This window comes from Triturus cristatus, chromosome 9 (genome assembly GCF_964204655.1).
Source record: "Triturus cristatus chromosome 9, aTriCri1.1, whole genome shotgun sequence".
Taxonomy (NCBI): Eukaryota; Metazoa; Chordata; class Amphibia; order Caudata; family Salamandridae; genus Triturus; species Triturus cristatus.
In genome coordinates, this window is record NC_140592.1 from 661,871,675 (window position 1) to 661,897,175 (window position 25,501).

At 47.7% G+C, this 25,501-nt stretch overlaps 1 protein-coding gene across 13 annotated transcripts in view; it reads left to right on the plus strand.

Annotated features, from left to right (window-relative positions):
* The window catches only part of RELB (RELB proto-oncogene, NF-kB subunit), a 621,320-nt gene that overhangs the window by 131,422 nt on the left and 464,397 nt on the right, over window positions 1-25,501 (plus strand). For 3 of the 13 annotated variants that reach the window (XM_085625725.1, XM_085625719.1, XM_085625720.1), the window contains exon 2: window positions 22,404-22,457. The exons of 8 other annotated variants lie outside the window; for them this stretch is intronic. In XM_085625725.1, the coding sequence (XP_085481851.1) occupies window positions 22,436-22,457 (22 nt within the window). In that variant the 5' untranslated portion in view covers window positions 22,404-22,435. The remainder of the gene's footprint in view (window positions 1-22,403; window positions 22,458-25,501) is intronic. 2 more of the 13 variants (XM_085625721.1, XM_085625722.1) reach the window with 1 other exon arrangement.

The window sequence follows — 25,501 nt, forward strand, 5'->3', positions numbered from 1 at the left end:
ACTATTACATAGCCTTGTTAGACATGCACCGTAGAATCTTCATCAGCAACAAACTTTATTCGGTTTAGCAAACCATAAAATTCGCACATAAAAAATACATGCACTGTAGCATTTCTTTAGCCTACTAATAAAAATTATCCTAGCTAACGTAACGGAAAGTTTCAATTCTATTAAGGACTCGGAGGCGAGGATTATGCCTTCTTTCTTCACTTTAATTAATAGCAGCGAATATTATAACAGAAGACTACATTTCCCATGAACCAAAGGGAAAGAGTAGTCAAAAAACAAACACATGGTCACAACCAATCCTCATTCGGTAACAGTGTCCAATCAGGGGCCAGCCAGCCCACCATAGTCCATCAACAGTGTCCTCTCTTCCTCTTTCGGAGCACGGAGCCAGCAACCTTCGTCCCTTCAGGAATCCTGTTTGTGTGTATCCGAGCCTGAGGACAAGAAGAATATATTACCGCAGGAAGAAACTGCAAATTGACAATTGCAAAGAAACTGCAAAACAACATACATTGCAGCCTACCCTGACTTGACATGCCATATAAATGTCCAAACCAATTACTTACAGCAGTGACTTATCATGTCATAAAAATGCCCAAAAACCAATTACTTACAGTAGTACGGGGAGGGGTCTCCTCCAGGAGGCAAGGGAGGGATAATCCTCGCCTCAGAGTCCTTAATAGAATTGAAACTTTCCGTTACGTTAGCTAGGAAATTTTTCATTCTATGTCAGGACTGGAGGCGAGGATTATGCTTGTTTAAAGCTTGCCCACAACCAAATGAGCCATATTCAGAATCGGTTAGAAGTAAAACCGTTTGAAAGTAGAGTCTGATGACCAATTAGCTGCGTTGAGGATATCCTCCAAACGCGCCCCTAAGCTGAAGGCCTTTGAAGCTATCGCACCTCTTGTGGAATGCGCCCCAAACCTGCTAAGGCTGATGCCGGCCTCCTGCATCACCCAGCGGACCCACCTGGCGATGGTGGGTGAGGAAACTGCTTTAAAAGGTTTCCGAAGCGAAATGAGGAGTTGCCTCTCTCCTGGAGGATGAAACTCTTCTGTCATCTCCTCATAAGCTTTTAGGCAGCGAACCACACAGAGTCTTGGGGAATCAGGAAACTGTGGGTAGGAAATCATCCTGGAATGGCACTTTGTGCGTCTCAATAATGTGAACGTCACACCATCAGGGGTAAAGACTCTGCCAGAAATGTCTAAAGCCCGCACGCCAGACACCCGTTTGCAAGATATCAGGCACAGAAGCATGGCCAATTTTGCCGAAAGCTCCTTCCTTGAGAGAAACCTATTCGGTTGCCAAGATAAAAAGAGGTTGAGAACCTGATTCACATCCCAGAGCTCGGAATAACGAGGCTCCGGAGGCAAGGAAAGGCGGATGCCCCGCAGCAGTCGACAAACCAGGAGGTGTTCACCCACAGGTGCTCCATCCACCGGGACGTGGCCAGAAGAAACGGCCGATCTGAAGGTATTCACCGACCGATTAGCCAAACCTTTAGAGGCCAGCTGAGCCAAAAAAATCACTACATGGGTGACATCCGTGACCAAGGGATCGAAACCCCGTCGCAGACACCAGCGGGTCCATCTGCCCCATGCGGACCTGTACCTTTTGACAGTACTGTCCGTCCACGCTTTAGAGATGAAAGACTCAGCCTCTCGTGAAAGGCCAGGGGCTTGCCATCTACCCCGGAAATCCGCCACGCCATGAGCTGTAGTGAGTTCGTGGACACTAGAGGGTGCGGATTTCCATCCTGACTCAGGAGAAGAGATGGAAACTGGGGGAGTAGGATTGGAAAATCCCAGGAAAGTTCCAGAAGAATCGGAAACCACACTTGAGACTTCCACAGCGGGGTGATCATGACCAGATCCACCGTTTGCCGCCGAACTTGCGTGCATCTGTGGCGGCTGCCAGAGGATCCGGCCGCCAACTGAAAAACCGCGGAATCTGGTGGTCCAGTCGGGATGCAAAAAGATCCAAAGAGAAGGGGCCCCAAAGGTCGTTCAACCTCGCAAAAATGGACTGATCCAAGCGCCAAAGGCTGGAATCCCTGAAGTGGCGCGATTGGAAGTCTGCTTTCAAATTGTCTCGGCCGGGAAGATATTCTGCCGTGACAGAGACCTGATTGTCTAGGCAGTACTGCCAGAAACTTACCACCAGATCCGAGAGAGCTTTCGATCTGGTGCCCCCAGATGATTCACATAACGGACCGCCGACACTTTGTCCATTTTCAGGAGCACACAAGACTGCACCGTATCCTTCGTCCAGCAACGTACTGCCAGAAGTTCCAAGCAATTGATGTGTAACTTCTGTTCTTCGGGTGACCACAACCCTCCTGTAGAGAGGTCCCCACTCCTTGAACCCTAACCGAGCCTCCTTGCGTCCGATTCTATAACCAAGTCTGGGGTGGAACCGAAGATTGCCCTCCCGTTCCACGCCTCCATATGGTCCAACCATCATTGAATCTCGGCTCTTGCCTGCATAGACAAACCTACCTTGTGAGAATACGGATACCCCTTGCGCAGGAAGAAGCCCTTAAGACATTTAAGTGCTCTGTAATGGAAGGGGCCCGGGAAGATGGCCTGGATCGATGCCGACAGAAGACCCACTCCCCGAGCCAACTGGCGGAGGGAACTCCATTGTTTGGTTAGCACGCGGCATAACTCGTGATGGATCTTGGAGACCTTCCTGTTCCGAAGACTGAGAGTGGATGACGTGGAGTCAATGACGAACCCCAAGAATGTAAGGCTCTGTGTAGGCTGTATAAGTGATTCCTTTTCGTTTATGACAAACCCGAGCTCTTCAAGAAGCGACACAGCCATCTGAAGGTGTTTTGTGGGGCGACGGGGACAGGTTGCCATCAAGAGCCGATCGTCGAGGTAAACGATCATTCTGACTCCCTGTACCGAAGGTATTCCACCACCGGTCTGAGGAATTTGGTGAAACACCAAGGAGCTGACGAGAGGCCGAAAGGGAGAGACGTAAACTCGTACGTGCGATGACTTCAGATAAATTGGAGGAACCGACGGTGGGGCTGGAATATCGGGACTACCAGATAGGCGTCCTTGAGGTCCAAACGGACCATCCAATCGAGGGGCCGCAGGACGTCCCGAAGAAGATGGATTCCCTCCATCTTGAAATGTCGGTAAACCAACCATTTGTTGAACTCGCTCAAGTTTATCACGGGTTTCTTGCCGCCATCGGTCTTGTCGACCAGAAAAATGTTGCACAAAAAACCCCGGGGTGAGGGGTAGTAAGGGTCCACCAGAAGCGCGTCCTGTGCCGAAAACTGAATAGGACGGGGAGGGGCTTTCTGCACTGGGGTCCCTTGGAACTCTATGTGGAAACCCCTCACAGTTTGTAGTACCCAGGCATCGTGTGTGATGGTCAACAAAACGTGGAAGCACCCTGCCAACCGCCCCCCTATGCCTTTTGGGGAAGAAGGGAGAACTCTCACCTGGGCTAGAGGCTGCCGCTCCTCCCCAGAATCCTTTCCCCTTACCCCGCCGTCCGCGTGTGCGGTAAAAGTATCCGGACCGGGATTGGTCCTGGTACTGTCCGGAGCCTCTTTGAGCTGTCTGGCGTTGCTGACAACCGGCCGAGCGGCCCCTGCCTCGGCCGGCCCTGCGGAAAACACGGGGAAACACCTTCTTGATGGTAAACTGGGCTCGATCCAGAGATGTTTTGGTATTCACAAATTTACCGAGCTCCTTGACGAAGGGCTCGCGAAATAAACCAACTTGTGCAATAGCGCCCGCCTCTGAGACTGCCAGGTCCCCTAGCTTCGGGTCAATTTTTATAAGGAGGGACCGGCGGTGCTCGGTGGAAAGGGCACAGTTAGCGTTGCCCATGAAGATCACTACTCGCTTTGCCCATCCTGATAAAGTCTCGGAAGAAATTACGGAGCCCGATTCCTTTGCTTCCTCCGCCATATCTAGAATTTTGGTGATGGGACGGAGAGCGTCCAGGAGCTTATCCTGGCAGGCCCTCCAGGATCTATCAATCCCCTTTTTGGGGTCTCTTATGAACTTTTGAAGAAAGGTACCCATCCGAGGGTCAATTTCAGGCGTAAGGGACACTTTACCCTCCAGGGTGGGGCGAGGACACTTCGCCCTCAGGCAGTTGCGTGCTTCCTTCTCAAGGGGACGCCTGATGTGGGCCGCCACTTATGCAGCTACCTTGTCAGCTGGCGCCCAGTCCGAGGACCGTGGGTGGATTATATCGTTAGGTTCCAGCATATCTGAGGTACTCGGAGGGTTTTGAGAGATGCTAGGGAGAGATGGAGGGACTGGATCAGTAGGAGGAAGCACCGGGGCTGCAGGGAGGGGAGCGCCGGCAGGAACTGTCTGGTGACTATCAAGGAAAGCCTGTCTAAGGCGATCAAAAGCATCCCTGTCCACACCTGCTTCGCTGGAGTACTTAGGCGGTGGGGACCCAAGGGGATCAAGAGGGATAGTGGTTGGGACCTGAGGGGGGGGGGGGGGGGAGCAATCTGCTGGGAAAGCTGGGCAAATGCTTGCTGAATTTGATGGGGCAGCCTAGTCTCTAAAGGAGAAATGGCCTGGTCTACTGCCCGATAGATTGAAGAGTCCATCGCCTCGTAAAAGGCGTTCCCCCAGGGCATGTCGGCGAGGGAATCCTCCTCCTCCTGATAATCATCATAATACTCCATGGGGGCAATACAATACTCACGTGAAGTGAGACAAGTGGTAACCCACTGGGCCTGGAAGGAAAGGCCTTTTCAGGGCTGGGTGTCAGCCTGTAGTTTTTTAGGAGGAAAGACACCGCAATGGACCGGGTTCTAGCCCGAGGGACTGATTGCTGGCTAGGAAAATCTAAGGCAACACACCCGGTAACAGGGTGAAATTGATCTGGGCAAAGTCCCTTGGAAAAAATGTGCTACAGTAATACAGGACCTCAGAGAGGCATTCGGTAACTGATTAATACAGGCTCTGCCCCTCACAAGACTGGGCCGGGGCACAGAGCGTTAGGCAATTTTTAGGGCAGCGTGACGATTTCAGCAGTCACCGCCGCTTACAACCGTCCACCGGCGTTCACCTTAGATCAGAGGCTCCTTCTCACCGCGCGTGCGACATTTGAAACTCTCTGAAGAGAGATCAAACAACGCGACGCGGTCACACAGCCTCCTGCGTCCTCTGGCGGCGGGAGGACTCAGGAGCGAAGCCAGTCGCTAAGCCGCGTAGGGACGGAAGAACCGTACCTGCGGCAGGCTCCCCACAGCGCGGCCCACATGCCTAGGGGACAACCATGAAGTATACGCGCCCCAAGCACGTCCTGAAAGAGAACCGGGAACACAAGAATCTAGCACATTGCGCGACCATAACAAAACCAAATTACCGGCACAATGAAAAAAAAAAACCATGGAAACGCTATCGCGTAACAGTACAAAGCGATGTAGCGCTACAAGCAATCATATCAAAGCCAAACACATACTAAAGATACCAAAGCACTAAACAGTTATGTAGAAAACTGAAGAGTACTTATCTTGCTGCGTAGCAGCGAAGAAAGAGTAAGTGAGGACCCTGTTGATGGACTATGTTGGGCTGGCTGGCCCCTGATTGGACACTGTGACCGAATGAGGATTGGTTGTTACCATGTGTTTGTTTTTCGACTACTCTTTCCCTTTGGATCATGGGAAATGTAGTCTTCTGTTCTAATATTCGCTGCTATTCATTAAAGTGAAGAAAGAAGGCATAATCCTCTCCTCCAGTCCTGACATAGAATTTGTTACATGGTGTTGTATACCTCAGTGAACGTGACCAGTCCCAGTTCTGGTCTTGCGCTGTTAGGAATTTGCATAGAGGGCCCTATAAATCTTTGGACCTTCATTTTTTGGGGTGGTGACTCATAAACATTTTAGCATTTAAGTTGCATGTGGCAACATCTTTAGCCCAGTCCTTCACCTTCAGCCGTGATCCAACAGACTATTTGTCTTTTTACCAACAGCAGCAGCACCACAGTTTATCCTAAGGACCTTGTGGACTCATTTTAAGGTACCCTCTGTAAGTCTGATAAGTTGCTCATTGCAGGTCATAAATTGGTTAAATACTGACTCCTCTGACGACTCTAGCAAGCCAGGCTTGATCACCTTCTTAGCTGGTTGTGTGGTGTAATGCCAGAGTTTTTTTGTTGTAAAGTGTGTTAGCGTGAAGTGTCATTTCATGTCATCTTCATAGTAAGCGTTGGATAAAGTAACGTTAAATAAATGCTCTTTGTGAGAGCAGTTTTATATGTTTGTACTGAACACGTCTTTTTCTTGTTGCAGTGAGGTACAGATGTCGGTTATTATAATGCACCTGCTAGGAACTGAATGCTCTTTTTGGTTTGGTTATGTTTGAAAAGGATCGGGCCAATCTAGTTCTCCTGAGAATTTAGAAGAGCATGAAGGTTTTTATGCCCTCTCCACCTCCTCCCGGTGAAGAGGAAGGATGAGTAGAATCTTGATTTAGATCAGAATTGGCTTATACAAGATAGAATTTCTAATAAAGAGTTAGTGGAGATATTGAAAATTTTGGAATGGGTTCTCTTTTTTTTTCAACCTGAAAACTTCTCTGTCTACACTTTTATGATGTCCGTCTTGGTCCTTGTACATCCCTGCAGAGAAGAAGTTCATGTAATCTAGTTCTAGTATTACGAAGTTGCCAACCACTGAGCTCTTAAAGCTGGAGGGAATGCAGGAATGGTTTTGTAGAGGTTACATATTTATTTTTCTATTTTTATAGTTGGTGAAACATACTATTACCCGCCAGGGTATCCTGAATGGATTCTGAGTTGTTATGATCGGTCAGCTGTGCTGCATTGAAGCAGGGAAACCATATGACTACATCCTGCCCAGAAAGTGTGACCAGTCTCCTTACAGATCTTTGTCTTTTTTGACTTGAAAGAGTTGCATCAATTATATTTATTTAGCCTATAGTGTTTTGGTAGAGTGATTGGGTTCTGACACAGCTACATGCACAGTACACAATAGTTGTTTAGAAATAATTATGATAAAACTCCTTTGTAATGTAGTAAATTGCCTGAAACTGTTACTCGGACATAAGGGGATCATTTGCATGAAAACCACTCACTGGCAGCAGCGGATAAAAAACCTATAGAAAATGAGGCAATTGCTTTTCTATAAAGGTCAACCTTCCCATGAGATAAAAAGAACTAAGCAATCTGTGCTATCACTATTAATCGAAAAATGCTTTGTTTCCAGAATGAAAGCATAGATTTAATGGCCCAAGATCCAAGTGTACTTCTTCACCGCTACAGCTGACCAAAACTGAGAAGCCAGCGAGTGAATGTGTCAAAGTAGTCTTTCAATATATGCGTGCATGTGTAAGAATGGAACTGTCTTTTCACCTTCTCTAGACAGAGGTTTGAAAAATATTTCTATTGTTATTTTGTTTTTCAGGTCGAATCTCTAAAAGTCATCAAGGCTTTACTCTAAAGTGAGTAAGGTGTTTGTATTAAGGGGATCTCCAGCATTGACTGGAATTCCCCTAATGGATAAAGGCAACTAAAAATTCTTATGTAACCATAACTACGTTGTGTAAAGCTGTTATAAAACAATTGCGTGTTAAGATCTGTAGAGCTAGCTGGAAAATGATTACTGATCACCTGTCGGAGATCAGGGTGATGAGAGCGAGAAAGCTAATGAGCCTTGAGATGGGCAGAGTGCCAGTGAAAACACTGCTTCTGCCTTCTCAAGCTAACTGACATTTTAACCTCTTCAGTGAGCCACTCACACAGTGACACCGTATAGTAGTGAGCAAGAAGTACATCGGGGTGTATGAATTTGGTTGGTTGGCCGTCCAAGAAATGTTTACAAAGCTAAGTCAAATGGTGCAGTTCTGGTAAGACTATTCTGCTTGATTTGATTGTGCCACCTGCTTTCTGATCTAGCATTAGTCTACATTACCTAAGGGGTAAAGCAACTGCAGAGTTTTGGTAGCAAGGAGAATCGAAACCCAAAAATGTGGAGGCTCACGCAATTGTTCAAGGTCACAGTCGGTTTGTGCAAAATTACCAGTGCAATATCATTGCTTGCGGTTGTTTGATTTGTATTTGTTTTTGTACCCCTCTGTTTTTAGATGTGGACAGAGCCTTGCAATAGCTTACAATGTTGACGCCTAGAGAGGATACAATGTAAGCCCTCTGGGCATTGGTTGTATATAACTGTCAGTCATAAAACATAGAGTGTTTATTATTTATTTACATATGGCCATTTCATTGGTAGAGCACCTGTGTGAGGTTGTGCAGAGACACCAGCACTAAGCAACAAAGGAAATCCATTTTCAAGCACTACCACTGTCTTTCCATCCACTCCAACACCCACCTCCATGGTACTGCCTTGTGATGTGTTTGGTGAGGCTAGAGACATTACAGTGTGGGGTGGTGTACATCTCTGGCGATGCTCGTCTCTCACTGGTGCTGAGTGCCACCCAGTGCCGAGTGCCATTCGGGCTGTTTCTGCGTTATACAGAGCTTCACTGCCTCCCAAGCTATTTGGTTACTGGGGGTGGTTGGGCAGCAGTGACAAGATGCTGGTGATAATAAGATGGACAATGCCCCAGCTCTCCACACACCGGTCTTCTGGACCTGACCAACTGAGTGAATTAGCGGGGGCACCTTTTAGTCAACTGGTCAGCGAGCTCTTTTAGTAGTATCGGGATGTGCCATTATTTGCCTCTGATGGCTTTACCAACATACAAAACATACATCCTTCACTATAAGAGTAACCGGATGCCTCCTTGTTTATACTTGTATGCCTACATCGTTCCACACAAGTCAACATGCACCTGCAGCAGCACTTAAGTAGTCACAGATAGTACCAGCTATCGGTGATACAGCAGTTTTTTTGTTACTGAACTCTATTCAGAAAACCTAGCTAGCTAGCTAGAAAGATCACAATTAAAGTGTCCGGAATCTAACTGAAGTAAAAATATGCGGTGATCTAAATTCTAGCTCTGCTTTTATCACATTGCATTGTGACAGCATAACACCCCTCCTACACAGCATGTTATAGGAAGAGGCTCTGTGCAAAACACTTTGTACTTGAAATAATTGGAAACTATAACAAGCATTTGCAATGCTATAGGTCTCGCAGTTACAAGAGTTTCAGCTATGGCATTGTAAATAACTATGCCTTTTATATATGTTTTTAAAACAAAAACAAAAGTAAAAGGCATTATTTTTTGCAATGTCAATAGCTCAAACTCGCGTAAATGCGAGACCTATTGCATTGCAAATGCTTGTTTTAACTGAGTCTATCTCACGTTTCTTTAGTCTCATAGATTAGTTTGTAAAACTAGAATGTGCATGCCACACCCTATTTTGGAAGCCTAGCAAGCCAACCGCTGTCCTCAACCTACAGTAAGACATGACTTGATTTTATAGGCTAGTCGTGCACGCCTCTTGGCTGATCTGCAGAGATCAGTTGTATCCAAGGGGAATATTCAGGGGATTGGCATAAGGATAAAAGATGCCTGATATCTGACCCCGCCTATCAGACTGAAATTCACCCCTCGTTGTCATTGCCTACTGTAACAGGCATTCACAATCCTGAAATTCACCAATCAGGGCAGACTGACATTAATGACTCTTGGACTGCCTTTTAGTCCTTATGCCATGAGCCCGTCGTGGCAGACTGCTGTTTGAAATCCTGATATTCAGCCCTCTAGACATACCTGCATACCCCCCTTCTGGCAGACGAGATTTTATGTTGCTGACATGCTTATATTTACTCATCCTGTCAGGCTAATATTTATCCTTCAAACACCCATTTTGGCCACCATCCACTCCGATTCACCCATCTTCACATAATGTCGTTTACCTCTATTGAGGTTCGCTTTATTACCATATACTGACAGGATCAAAATCACCCATCCTGACAGAACAGGCTTACAACCACCTCCTGAACATTCAGTCAACCCGACACGACACTCACGCGTCCTAAATTTTTAAAAACGGACCCATCCCGACTTACTGAAATTCATCCAACATTACAGACTGACAGTCACCATCTTGATAGGCATGACATTCACCCCTCCTCAAAGACGTTTGCCATTCCCCTCTCTTGACCGAATTGCATTTGCCCATTCTTAGCCATTCTCGTAGGCTTACATTCACTCCTACTCACATAACAAGAACATCGTGGTGATCAGTAGTGCAAGCTCCATTTCCAAACATACAAAACAAGCGCACACTGGACATCAACTGGGAAAGCTTCCCTCACAAAAAGGGACATTAGCGGCGCGACACTCAGAGGACAGATAAAAACATTGGCTTAAGCAGTGCAAGCACGAATGGAGCCACAGGCTCCGAACCAACTGGAGGTGGCAATGTCGAAGGAGACAAATCGACGGTCGGGGGCAAGGCCGAATAACCAAACTGTGACTGGTGACAGGGCGCATCCCACAAGCTGTCTGGGTGGGCGGCGGGACTTGGCAGAACGAGACAAGCAGAAAACGAGAAGGAATGGGACACAGAACTGGAGGGTGACAAAGCTCCCTTCAGGAACAGAACTGTACATAATTGGGTGCTGAAGGGGACAAGCGGGGTTTAGGGGTCGAAAAGGTGAAGCAGCAGTTCTGGGCACAACGCATAAGCCAGGTAGAGCGTCGAGGTTACAAAGGGACACACGGATACGGTAAAGGGCAAGGCATAAAAGGGACCGAACTGGATAAGCATTCACGTGGACAGTAACATGTATCATGCAAAGGCAGGGTACGGGTTAGAACATACGTTAGAGGGAAAACTTGGGTACAGCATGGTGTTTGTAAGAGCAGAAGAAAGGATGCACGGTGATGGATGCTCCCGGGTTGTGCAGGTAATTACCAGGGCAGAAGAGGACACCAAAGAGAGGGCAAGACAGGTCATAGGATGAAGAGGGAGCAGAAATGGGCACACACTGCGCAAGATCGTGGGGGCACATGAGAAGACAGGGTGCGAAACACAAGGCACTGGACTGAGAGCACAACGGAACCAGGATGGCTCATAAGAGATGGCAGGGTTTCGGGACACCAATGCACCGAGTAGAAGGCACCAGAGGCCTCCAGCTCGACGCCGAAATGTAAAAAAATGAAATGGATCCAAAACAAACATGCGCGCGTGCCACAGCGAGACATGTGCTTTCAATTATCGCACCTGTGTCTGGGCATGATAATTGAAACCACATGACAGCGGTGCTCGTAACAGACACCAATAGGCCATGGGCGAAGCAATGCGCCCGCCTTTGGCCAATTGTGTGCTGTCTTTTATAAAAAGACGCACGCAAAGGTCACTAGCCTGTGCCAAAAGGAAAAGCACACGCACGAGCGTGCGCGATTTCCTAGGTCCGTTTCTAAACCCCCTGCGCGGCGATGATCATTTCACTCTCTCCATTTATACACTAACGTGTGCGCACTCATCCATTCATCAATCCACTCACTCCACATATACATATTCATTCATCCATCCACCCAAGCATCCAATCTTCCATCTTTCCACAGCCCTGACAGAAGGCACACATCTTAGTGCCAATATCGGCAACAGTTGTCACAAAACACATAAGTACATAAATAAACCACACAACACTATTGTAAGTGGAGAAATATTGCTGCAGGTTTATTAGCATAAACAATATGCAAACATGGTGGGTTATCTTACGGGCGATCCCAGGGCAGGCCAGCCCCTATGCCGCCTGCCCGTCTGATAAGCCTAGAGTCACCATGGCAACGCCAGATGGTGTATACCAACTAATGGGAGGGGCCACCCCTCCCATTCGTGGACCCCCAGTCCACTTGCTTCACGCGCCCCCTGCCCCGTGAGGGGTGGGCGGAGCATACATGGCAGGCCCCGGTTGCTCAGACCCACAACCGCCTGTCGGCTAATGGGGCGCCGTTGTTCTTCCAGGGGACAACGCTAAACCATCCCTGGGTATCCTGGCTTAGCACCCCGCGGTGCTGCTGCATGATGTACCCCTTGGTATGTGCAGACCCTGGATCGCCCTGTAACTCCTCCACAGCCTTGGGAGTGGCCACCGTCACTACCAGGGCCCCCCACCAAGGTAGACCTATTTACTTACAACCTGCTGCAGCCAAAGCTTCCCCTAGGTCCAGTAGGAGAATGTCCATGCCTAAACTAGAGAGGTGCACCCCATCTCCCTCCAGGCACCCTGTGGACTTGACGTGTAAAAGACCATGCATGATGAAGCCAAGACCCTTTGCTCTGCGCAACTGCGCATGGCTCCCGGTAGGCCTTTTTACCTACAGCATGCTGAAACCGGGTTTCTCCCAGGTCCAGCCAAAACAAGTCTACGCCTAACCGGACCAGCGGCCAGCATGCACCATCAGGACAGGTTCCCCCATCCTTTCTAAACTCCCCCGGGATTTTTGACTGAAATGACCTTAAACCTAAACTAGGCGATGGTCCAAAGTTGCCTTTGCATGGCTGAAGAACAATCCCTTTGACAGGACACTCCTGCCTGGCCGTGCCAATGCGGGAGGGGGTAAGGGTTGACAAGCCCGCCTTACTTCCCCTTTCACTCCGTTGGAGTGCGTCCATCGCATTCCATCAGTCACCACCAAATGTGAAGCCTTGCCCTCCCAAAATTCTGCTAGTATAACAGGAAGGGACAGGACAGAGTGACCACAGAAGAGAACCAGCAAGTAAAATTCTTCTCTATTTTTAATACTGGGGAAGCCAAATGTTCTCCAGCTGGTTTCTAGCACAAAGTGTCACCCCGGGGAAGCCCTTAATCATATGGACCATCTCGCCCCCGTTGGAAGGCCACTTCCACCACCTGCCTAGCTGCCAGCCAGTGCTGGAGGGTGAGAGAAGTTACCCGGTACCGGTACTGGCATCAATGGTACCTGTTTCGTCGAACTCAAGGACGGGCTGCTGAGTGACCAACCAGGCTCCGCCCTTGATCCAGGGTCAAAACCAAGCCCCTCCAAGTTCTGCTGCTTCACCTGCCTGTTAACACGAATCCCAGGGCAGACCACCGGCCTATGACCCAAGTTTGGCCATGCCTGAGCTAAAACACCTCTGAACAGCATGACAACAGGCTAACCACCAGCAGCGCATTCTGAATGTTCCTGACACAGCCAAGAAACATGCGCATAACTAAAGCAACTGGCACCATGCCATAAAAGTATCAATTCAGCCTTCTATGAATGCAAAATGTGCTCTGTGGCGATCCGTATTAATGTTCCCTCCAAACCAGCCGCCCTAACCAGGCAACCCGCACCCTCTTGGCACTAGCACACTCCCGCCCCAGCTGCCCTAGAGTGCCTGGTCGTGTGTGGCCACAACCTACGTTTTATCACTGACGTTATATCGGGGTATGATGACACTCAACTAACTCTACTGCTGAGTGCCCCTTGCACCATCGCAAGTATGTCTTTGCCTACTTAGTGGCTGGATGTAAAGTTAGATGACATTGGCAGCCCAGTCCCGGCCGAACATAGCAGCTTTACAGTTTCTGGTGCTGTAGACCGTACCTGTAGCTTGCGAACCGAATGCAATTCCCTTGCTCCTGTTGAGCACAAAACACACAACAATTTCTCACCATGGTTCAATACCTTACTGCTGCTCATCATTTCCTAGCAGAATGTTGACAAATCTGTGTTCTGCAATGGCACTACTTCGCAGCCTGCACCATTCTGCCAGTGCCGAAAAGATCTTTGTCCTGCTGCCTGGCCTAAGCAATCTAGCCCTGTTCTAGAAGCGCCCGCTTCAGCCCTGGAGCAAACAATTCGCCAGTAACCCCAAACTGGCCCTGATGCGAAACAAACCATGCCAAGGCACACAGGTGTGTGTAATAACTAATAGCAGGTCTAACAGCGTCAACCAGCCTCCTCAGCTTACAATGGCGTGAAGGAGTAGGGGTTTCCAGTGAGAATAAGATGACAGCAAATACAGCTGGAGGAGCGACCAATGACCTGCCCAAAGACTCTTCGAAATCCTCCTACCGAATGATGTGGGAGCTCGCCACCAACCTCTGTCCAAGCCTGCCAACCCCACAAGAATTTGGACCCCTATTGCTCCAAGGATTGGAGGGGGGGAGGAGGGGCAGTCTGGTCTGAAGATGTGTGTGATGGAGGACATGCGTCCTAGAGTACCTATAGTTGGGTTCAAATGAGTACCTGATGTGTTTAATACTAATAACAGTAGTAGCAACTCAATCAGAACTGGGCTAGTGGCCCCCCCGTCTTACAACCGTGTGCGACACACAGGGAGATTAACGGAAGGCTAACCCCAGTCAGACACAGAAAGACCCACCACGTGGCTGTGCCCAAAACCACCATCCTGCATCAAACCGGCTCGATGGAAAGACAAGCGCCTAACGCTCTACACCCGCGGATGACCCAGGAAATAACCAATCGTTTAACAATCGAGTAAATAACCACGGACATTCTTTCAGCATCTGAAGGCCCAGCCCTTCAGAAGTAACCTGGGAGCCCAACGCCAGGCATCAGGACAGGCCTCGGCACCTGTGGCGTGTGTGATCTTTGCCCACTACCGTGTGAGCCAGGGCACCGTTGCATACTTTTTTTTTTTTTTTTGATCACTGAAGCACACGAAAACCACCCTAGCTGTTCCTTGCCGCTAGGTCATCCTACCCTCAGGAGGCCAATGAACGCCCAGGTAACATTAACACTCACTCAACACTAGGCATAACTCTTTGCTTAGCCTAGGTGCTGGATGCAAAGTGACACCTCCCCCTACTCCCGACCATAGTGGTGAAGAGTCCCAGGAGTGCTCGGCTAATATAAAAGACCTCGACAGAACAGAGGGAGCCCTGCGCAGCTACAAGTGTTTTCCAGAGTAAAACTGGACTGCAGGGCTACCCAGCATGCTCCGGCACTGGCTATGGCATACAGACCGGCCACCAACACACCGCGCATTTAATAGGTGTTCCAAGTCCACTCGGCCTAATTTGCCAATGCAACAAAGCATTGCAACCAGGCCCCCCCCGAACCGCTGAGGCAGGAATACTACCAATCAACCTCCCATCTCGCATCAGTACTGGCTAGACTATGCCTCTTTGGTGCATAGGATAATGAAACATCATTGTGGCTAACAGGCATATCCTCTTGAAAAATGCCTCCGTTCAGGCATGGTAAGGCTGGGTCACCAACACTACTAGCCAAACTTACTAAAGTTTTACACTCCAAAGCCCTTTCAGTGTGAATATTATTTGAATCAGAAGGCACAAGGGATACCTACGGGCCCCGAGCCCATCCCGATGAAGGGTGTGCATTACCAACAGTGAGAGCCGTAGTCATTATTGGTGAGCCCAGGCAAAGTCAGGCAGATCATTGCTTCCCCAGGTCTATTTACAACATTTACTGGGTTACCAAATACGTTAAGGACATCTGCAATGCATAACCACCAGAATACGATATTGGGCCGGTGGCGATGAACGACATACACAAAAGGCTGGTAAAGCAGTGGACACTGAGAGATGTTGCACTTGGCGAACGAGAGGACAAGAGGGCGAGGAGGGGGCGGAGACAGTATAAATACCCCTGTCTCCTCCCCGCCCCCGCCGGAAGCAGCCATCTGCTGGGGTCTCCCCTGGTGCGACCCAGGGACTAGACCTCCCACCCCTGTGCCTTCCTGTGGCACTAAGGCGGCCGCCCTCTTAGAGACTAAGTGGCACAGGTGAAAAAAGGAGTTTCGACAGAGTACTTTGACACTGGTATGTATTGTGACTGCTATATAATCTATATCAGTGGTTGATAGTGACATCCTAATAAAGAAGGGCTCTGTCTATTACAAATGTAATTCAGTCCTTAAGTGTTTAATGATATAGATTATGCATTTTCTGTACCAAAGAGTGGGAATCTGATACCTTGTTAACCTTAATCTTAAACGAACCAGGGATCTGTAGAGTGCCAATCCCAACGATAATCATGGCAGCATAATAAACGTAGACCTAGAATCCAGTTAATGGATACAAAGAGGAGAAATACATTTAGTGGGGCCGGCACCAGTGGAGGGAAGTTGTGAAAACAATGTGAACGGTGACTGTGGGCACAGGCAAGGGAATAGTGTGAGTGTATTTAGCTCAACCCTTGTAATAACATAGCTGTCTGCACTTCTCTTTTCTAGTCTACGTTGCAGGTGCAGTCTGACCCTGGCACTTGAGTAGAAACTGGCCTGATTTGGAGCATAAGATTTAGACATTTAGGAACAAGCATTTGCAATGCAATAGGTCTCGCATTTGCGAGCGTTTAAGCTTTTGGAAATGTAAATGACAATGCCTTTTATTTTTGTTTTAAAAACCAACACTTAAATAAAAGGCATTGTCATTTACAATGCCAATAGCTCCAATCCTCGTTAAATGTGAGACCTATTGCATTGCAAATGCTTGTTTTCATTGTCAGGGGGCAGGCGAAGGGTGATGAGGGTAGAAGGGGGAAAGAAGAGCTCCTTAATTCCGCGGGAGGAAGCTTTTTTCTGCTCCTTACATGGTGCTGTATGCAGGAGGGCGGGCTGAGGTGGCATTTCAACTGCATTAGACTCCTTGCCCGGTTAGTCAGATCCAGAGATTGCAGACCTGATAAGTCCAGGCTCAGAGAAACCCCAAACCTTGGGTGCATCACTCTAGGCAACTCGTTACAACCTGCTGGTGTACAATTTGTGTTGAAATTACACTTTGTGGAGTTTGGAAAATATTTGCGTATTTTTATGTTGCTACAGCGCGCCATTGGAATCCCAGAACAATAAAAATGTATGTAGGAATTATGATTAACAATATTTTAATATTATTCTTGTTGCTATTAACAACATTTTCTGTTATAATCATATATTTTAGGTATATGGAATTAAACAGGGGCAAGATGAATTCCACTTGTATTTTTTGCATTTGAGCTGACACAATACTATAGCTTTCCCTGTTACTGAAATGCCGTATTTATCGTCGTGTCATTTTCCTTGTGTGCAATTAATTTTTAATAACTTGGGGCCTCATGTAGGTAGCCAAATACCGGTCGGTAACGGCCGATTTTCGGTAAATATGCCGTTACCGACCGGTATTCAGACAAGTGAGATGTAGGAGTCCAAAAACGACCATTCGGTAAATATGAGGCGGTAAATACCGAATCATATTTACCGAATACTAAAATACCGATTCAGATTTACCGAATACATACTTAACGAATCGGTAAATATGAAGTGGTAAATATGAAGTGGTAAAAATTAAAATGACATGTAGGAGCACTCGGTAATTAAGAAATCCAAGAAAATCGGTAAATAAGAGTCGGTAATTAACACGGATTGAAAGCAGGTGGTAACCATCAACAGTGCATATAAGCAATCCCAAAATGCAACAGCGTGGACAACATGGCCGCTATGTATGTCATTGCAAGGCGCCTACGTCTACAGGCAGCAGGACTGAGGGTTTGGCGACGGGAGGAACGCATCTACAGACAGAAAGTTGTCTGCTGCAATAATGTTCTTTTTCCACCCCCGCATGGGCGGCTGGATGTTTCCATCTGGCCTTCGATTCCAACCTTGAAAGCAGAGTTCAACAAGTTGTGCAGAATAAGAGCGCTATTGTCCCAAAAAGAGGTGCCTTTGACTTCCTCTCGTGAAACATTTGTCCTTCACGTTGCTAATACGCGCACTGAGGTACAGGCGCTTCTGAATACTGACCTCCCCCTGCATTTCGGCTCTTTGATCCATACTATTTTCAATGCCACGTCCACGACCGGCCTGGCTCATTTTTTTAAACTTGTGGGCTCGGGTCTCGTGACCTCTTTCCAAACTATTTTTGGTGTGATTCCGGCATTTCTTCATTCACTTTTCTCGAGCATCTTTGGAGGTGTCCCGCTGCTTCTGGCGCTACTGGCAGGTGTGCTGCTTTTCCGTTTGATACTCCGGAATGGCTGCTCCTTCTGTGCCACACGAGCACCTGTCCCGTCTGCATCTTCTTCGTGATAGGATGCTTGACTTCTATGGTACTTTGCCATTGGCGACTTTGAGCCTGGCTTATGGATTATCCTTCAGGTATTCCTACTTCACCTGCGTACAACCTGTATTTCACTGCCTGGATTGTCCCTTTGAATGGCCTCTGGATTTGTGCTTGACCAACATGGTGTCTCCGGTGCCGGATTTCGATCGACTGATGAGGCCCTTAGTGTCTCACGAGTTGGCCTGTTCTGGTGTCCGGATTATGGCCTGTGGTGCGGCGCATGGTATCCTGGGTAATTGGGACATCTCAGCGGCCGCCTACGACTTCTTGGCTATGAGCTATTTGGAGGAACATTCCGGGTGCCCTCTGATTGTGGTAGAGGCTCCGATGGTTGGAGAACACGTATGTTCCTTTTCATTACTTAATTGGATGGCTGAGACTTTTAGCGGCCCTGCAAACGATTTTTTGTTGGAAGCAGTGGCCACATATGCTGCCTATACATTCATGGATTAACTGGACTGTCGTCCATTGCGCCTGTGCTACTGGACAGCACCCTGGCGCAACATTTATTTCTTTTGAATCTCTTTTTTCTCTTCCTGATGGTCGTTTTGAGTTTTTTTATATACTTGCATTTTTTTGTAGAATTCTATGCTGCAATTTTTTGTAGTTTCGGACTTTGGCGCAGCATTGGTTACGCCTTGTTCTGCTCTGACGAAACTGAACTCTGCGTTCTCTCTTTTCTTGCCTATTGAATAGTGCTTCGATCAAGGGGGCGTGTAGTGAGTTCTCCCTGAATACGTACATACATTGTTAAGTTAGCATAACCACGTTAAATGTTAGAATGCCATCTTTTTGTCTTTGCACACGACACTGCGTTTACATGTTATTTCTTAAATAAACTGCTGACTCGAGACTTGCTTCACACGAGAGCAATCTGTTGTTACCATCCCAAGCTCTGCGCAGCGACCTTGGTCTGTACATGGTGTGACAAACAGTCTGGAATATTACACAATGCATGTTTTCCACTCTAGGTTGATCGACCCACTGTTTAGCCATAACACACGCGCAGCTGAAAATACCTGAAAGTTGGTGCTTTTAATGTCACAGACATCATGTTTATGATTCAGACCGAAGACGAGCCTTCCTGCGAGAAGACTCCTGATGCTCCTGTGATGTGATTTCACTAAGCTGATCTTTGAGGTATGGGGTCCCCTATTCAAGCCTAAGAGACCTTCTATTAGCATAATAATAATATTAGCTTCTTAGTAAAGGGAAGGTGGTAGTATCCTCGGTATTTTCCGATTCGGTAAATACCACCTCGGTATTTTCCGATTCGGTAAATACCACCTCGGTATTTACCGAATCGGTGAATTCCGATTCGTGATTACCGAATGTTACCGAATCGGTAACTGTTACCGAATTTTTACCTACATATAACTTACCGATTCTAATTTACCGATTCGGTACGGCTCGGTATTTAAGAAACGGTAAAATTTATTTACCTACATGAGGCCCTTGGTGTTTTAATAAAGGCGTACCACTTTGTATTTCTGGATACCCTTTTTGACCTTAAATATGAACTTTAATGGTATACTTATTGACATCAAGTGCTATGTGTAAGTTTGCCGTTCCCTTTGCAGAGGCAACGCTGTGGAGGTATAGTGCGAACAGCCATTTTTCTCGAAGCCTCTTGTGACGATGTTTTCCAGAATGCACCTAAATCAGCCGATTTTCACTGTTTTATCAAAATGCCGAATGCGGGTTTGTACTTTCCCCATTGTTCCTTTGTAATCTGCGCATAATGTACATTGAGGTGTAATTGAATTTAAAACAGAATAACCCCTACTATTGAACAGTTTTCCTATTCTATGGACCTGTTATTTTGGTCCATCACCCTCCCACCCCTGGAAAAACATCAGCCTACAGCTTATGCTCAAGTTAAAGAATGTTTTAAAATTTTGTGGAGGGGATTATCATTGAAGTATTGTGTTTGTAAATGTTTTAACTACAACTGAAGAGATTGTGAAAGTAACCAACGTGTGTCGGCTAAGGGCTGCTTAACAATAAACAGACGTCCGTACATGTTTTCACTGCCCGGCTGACTTCCTAAACATGCATCTGTTGTTTTATTATACGTCCCAGCGTCACCCTGAAGTGAAATAAAGTTAATCCTGAAGAGAAAACACAGAAAATGCTGCCAACACCGACCATGCTCAAATATAAAACTATAAAAATTTAGATGAAAATACAGAGAAACAGTTCTCAGCTTGCACATTGCTCAGACAGAGCGCGGTGTCCCTGAACAGAGGTCAGTTATAGAAAAACACGTATTAATGCCTGCATGTGCTTCTTAATAGTACAGAGCTTCAAGGCACGTTAAGGAGAGGTTAGACTCGGGCAGCACTAGGCCAGCTTCACCCCATACTGCCATACTGCCTGCGTTCGAGGCTCTTATTTTGATCCCCTTTATTTGATCAAGTGTTCATGTGCTCACTTAAAATAAACCCATGACTCCATGCACGGCGGCCATTGCATGGTTTAAAAGGGGCAGACAGAGCGGAAGTGGGCTTCAGTAACTTAGACTATATTGAAGGGCCTGGAGTTTGGGGATGTGTTTAATGCTACCAATGCAGCGCCGCCTCGCTTAAGACAGCTACGGACCTGTGTATGGATATTTTTATTGTCGTACAACGAACTGATACCGGAGGTGCTGCACACAGAGTGAGCAGTGTGATCTTTCGGTTTTTTTCGGAGAAGACTGGTTTACAGAAATTATGAGGTGATTCCAATGAGTGTGTAGAATTACAGCAGTGATAGTTCTAGGAAGCAGATCAGGCTGCAATTTCCTCCAACAAAGCCTTCCCTGATCCACGTCCGGATGTAATGTTACGATGCCCTGCCCTCTCCCTCACTCTTCAGTGGGGCTCAGGGTGGGCGCTGGATGGAGGGATCTGAGCGTCCGTGGCCCGGGGCAGGGCCAGGGTGTGCTGGGCCCCTCCCTGCCTCATTGTAAACGGGCACACCAGCTTGCCGGTGTCCTGTAAATCCAATTAGCTCCACTTTTTATAGAAGCTCAAACTAAAGATCAGTCAGCTTAGACACGCGAGCGCAAGTGGACGGAATCCAATTAGGGTTCCTGCATCCTCCTGTGCTGCCGGGAGCAGGCGCTAGGCAGCAGCGGCCCGACCTCTCTGCTCCTAGGCCAGGGGAGGTCGCTGGTCACGCAAGTGCTCGTCCCCGGGAGCAGGAAGCTCCCACCCGCCCCTCCTCGTTCGGCATTATCACTCCGCCCTAACAACCTTTTTCCTCACACAAATGAACATTTTTTTTACAAGATATGTGTCTTAAAAAGGCTACCGTGTGAAGGGCGGTGAAGTGGTCTAGGGTCTAACCGAAAAATCTGGTGCAGTGAGACTGTCCTATTCAGGTGTGCGTTGTTGTTTTCTTGAAAACGCAGTGATCACACTTACATAAAATCCACGGACAGGGGAGTGCGGGCGGGGGGAGGGGTTGACGGCTGCTGTTGCCTGCCCTAACTGTTTACATGCGCCGTGAGCAAAAGAGACGCCCGTGAGACTCTGGATAAGAGAATAGCACACAAAAGAAAGAGAAATCGCGCCATGCACGCGTTGTGCTGACATGCGCGCGTTGTTCTGAGAAAGAGACGCTGTACACCTGCAAAGTCTCCTGTCCGGCCAGGCACAGCAAACAAGAGACAGGGAGGGAACCAAACATGCCTCCCTTCCAATCAAAAGCACACTTATTTGACCCGCACCAATCAGAAGCTTGGGTGGAGCTTCCACCCCGCTTCGGAAGCAAAACCCACGACAATAGTCTCGCAAGCGGGCAGCGCATGTGCTGCGTCGCTAGGCGAGACCTAAAAAGGAGCAGCTGACATCAGAGAACACAAAGCTGACAGCTTGTTATTAGGGCAAAAGCACAAGTGGTTTTCGTCTGTGATCTAACCACGTACCTGGTAGCCTAGACCACTGCATTAAGACCTGAACTAGCCCAGGAGGCTCCCCATAACTTGTGCATGAAGGGTGAGTTGACTCATTGTGTTGAAGTAGCACTAGTGCTTCCTGTGAATAGCTAACATAAGGCACTGTGGTCACCAAGATGGACCCTTGCAACAACACCCTATATTTCCGTTTCTGGAGCGAACTCTGGACCTGGGCATAGCCAACCATCAGTGTTGAGGGAAATCTGCTAGGTCAGTGGGATATCTGTGCAAAACTGTATCGCATGTCCTTAACAGGAGTTTCACTTCCCATCAGGTAACGGGGAATCTAATGAAAGATTCAAGTCAATGTGTCTGTAGTTTTGCGATTGAGATTATAATTGAGAGTTAGTAGTTACAGATTAAATAATGGACACTGATTTGTGTTATATTCTATGGTTATTCATATTCGGATTTAAAGTATGCCCTTAATAATTATGGAGTCAATATTGTGATACTGTTCGTGTTGTTCAGCAGGAATCCCTGTCGCCCTTGCTGCACAAGAGATGCTTCAAGATCAGACTTCAGGTATGACATTAATTTAGTCTTCTCTACATCCCGCCTTACATCTTTTGTCTCTAGTGTAGTTTCCATCTGTCCCGCTCCTTCGTGCATACTCCTTCTGATTTGCATCCCTTTGGACTTCAGACCTCTCTTCTTCTTACATGCCGAGGCCCCCTGTCTTAAAGAGCACCATCACTAGACCTGTATCAATTTCTCACCATGGTTCAATACCTTACTGCTGCTCATCATTTCCTAGCAGAATGTTGACAAATCTGTGTTCTGCAATGGCACTACTTCGCAGCCTGCACCATTCTGCCAGTGCCGAAAAGATCTTTGTCCTGCTGCCTGGCCTAAGCAATCTAGCCCTGTTCTAGAAGCGCCCGCTTCAGCCCTGGAGCAAACAATTCGCCAGTAACCCCAAACTGGCCCTGATGCGAAACAAACCATGCCAAGGCACACAGGTGTGTGTAATAACTAATAGCAGGTCTAACAGCGTCAACCAGCCTCCTCAGCTTACAATGGCGTGAAGGAGTAGGGGTTTCCAGTGAGAATAAGATGACAGCAAATACAGCTGGAGGAGCGACCAATGACCTGCCCAAAGACTCTTCGAAATCCTCCTACCGAATGATGTGGGAGCTCGCCACCAACCTCTGTCCAAGCCTGCCAACCCCACAAGAATTTGGACCCCTATTGCTCCAAGGATTGGAGGGGGGGAGGAGGGGCAGTCTGGTCTGAAGAAGTGTGTGATGGAGGACATGCGTCCTAGAGTACCTATAGTTGGGTTCAAATGAGTACCTGATGTGTTTAATACTAATAACAGTAGTAGCAACTCAATCAGAACTGGGCTAGTGGCCCCCCCGTCTTACAACCGTGTGCGACACACAGGGAGATTAACGGAAGGCTAACCCCAGTCAGACACAGAAAGACCCACCACGTGGCTGTGCCCAAAACCACCATCCTGCATCAAACCGGCTCGATGGAAAGACAAGCGCCTAACGCTCTACACCCGCGGATGACCCAGGAAATAACCAATCGTTTAACAATCGAGTAAATAACCACGGACATTCTTTCAGCATCTGAAGGCCCAGCCCTTCAGAAGTAACCTGGGAGCCCAACGCCAGGCATCAGGACAGGCCTCGGCACCTGTGGCGTGTGTGATCTTTGCCCACTACCGTGTGAGCCAGGGCCCCCGTTGCATACTTTTTTTTTTTTTTTGATCACTGAAGCACACGAAAACCACCCTAGCTGTTCCTTGCCGCTAGGTCATCCTACCCTCAGGAGGCCAATGAACGCCCAGGTAACATTAACACTCACTCAACACTAGGCATAACTCTTTGCTTAGCCTAGGTGCTGGATGCAAAGTGACACCTCCCCCTACTCCCGACCATAGTGGTGAAGAGTCCCAGGAGTGCTCGGCTAATATAAAAGACCTCGACAGAACAGAGGGAGCCCTGCGTAGCTACAAGTGTTTTCCAGAGTAAAACTGGACTGCAGGGCTACCCAGCATGCTCCGGCACTGGCTATGGCATACAGACCGGCCACCAACACACCGCGCATTTAATAGGTGTTCCAAGTCCACTCGGCCTAATTTGCCAATGCAACAAAGCATTGCAACCAGGCCCCCCCCGAACCGCTGAGGCAGGAATACTACCAATCAACCTCCCATCTCGCATCAGTACTGGCTAGACTATGCCTCTTTGGTGCATAGGATAATGAAACATCATTGTGGCTAACAGGCATATCCTCTTGAAAAATGCCTCCGTTCAGGCATGGTAAGGCTGGGTCACCAACACTACTAGCCAAACTTACTAAAGTTTTACACTCCAAAGCCCTTTCAGTGTGAATATTATTTGAATCAGAAGGCACAAGGGATACCTACGGGCCCCGAGCCCATCCCGATGAAGGGTGTGCATTACCAACAGTGAGAGCCGTAGTCATTATTGGTGAGCCCAGGCAAAGTCAGGCAGATCATTGCTTCCCCAGGTCTATTTACAACATTTACTGGGTTACCAAATACGTTAAGGACATCTGCAATGCATAACCACCAGAATACGATATTGGGCCGGTGGCGATGAACGACATACACAAAAGGCTGGTAAAGCAGTGGACACTGAGAGATGTTGCACTTGGCGAACGAGAGGACAAGAGGGCGAGGAGGGGGCGGAGACAGTATAAATACCCCTGTCTCCTCCCCGCCCCCGCCGGAAGCAGCCATCTGCTGGGGTCTCCCCTGGTGCGACCCAGGGACTAGACCTCCCACCCCTGTGCCTTCCTGTGGCACTAAGGCGGCCGCCCTCTTAGAGACTAAGTGGCACAGGTGAAAAAAGGAGTTTCGACAGAGTACTTTGACACTGGTATGTATTGTGACTGCTATATAATCTATATCAGTGGTTGATAGTGACATCCTAATAAAGAAGGGCTCTGTCTATTACAAATGTAATTCAGTCCTTAAGTGTTTAATGATATAGATTATGCATTTTCTGTACCAAAGAGTGGGAATCTGATACCTTGTTAACCTTAATCTTAAACGAACCAGGGATCTGTAGAGTGCCAATCCCAACGATAATCATGGCAGCATAATAAACGTAGACCTAGAATCCAGTTAATGGATACAAAGAGGAGAAATACATTTAGTGGGGCCGGCACCAGTGGAGGGAAGTTGTGAAAACAATGTGAACGGTGACTGTGGGCACAGGCAAGGGAATAGTGTGAGTGTATTTAGCTCAACCCTTGTAATAACATAGCTGTCTGCACTTCTCTTTTCTAGTCTACGTTGCAGGTGCAGTCTGACCCTGGCACTTGAGTAGAAACTGGCCTGATTTGGAGCATAAGATTTAGACATTTAGGAACAAGCATTTGCAATGCAATAGGTCTCGCATTTGCGAGCGTTTAAGCTTTTGGAAATGTAAATGACAATGCCTTTTATTTTTGTTTTAAAAACCAACACTTAAATAAAAGGCATTGTCATTTACAATGCCAATAGCTCCAATCCTCGTTAAATGTGAGACCTATTGCATTGCAAATGCTTGTTTTCATTGTCAGGGGGCAGGCGAAGGGTGATGAGGGTA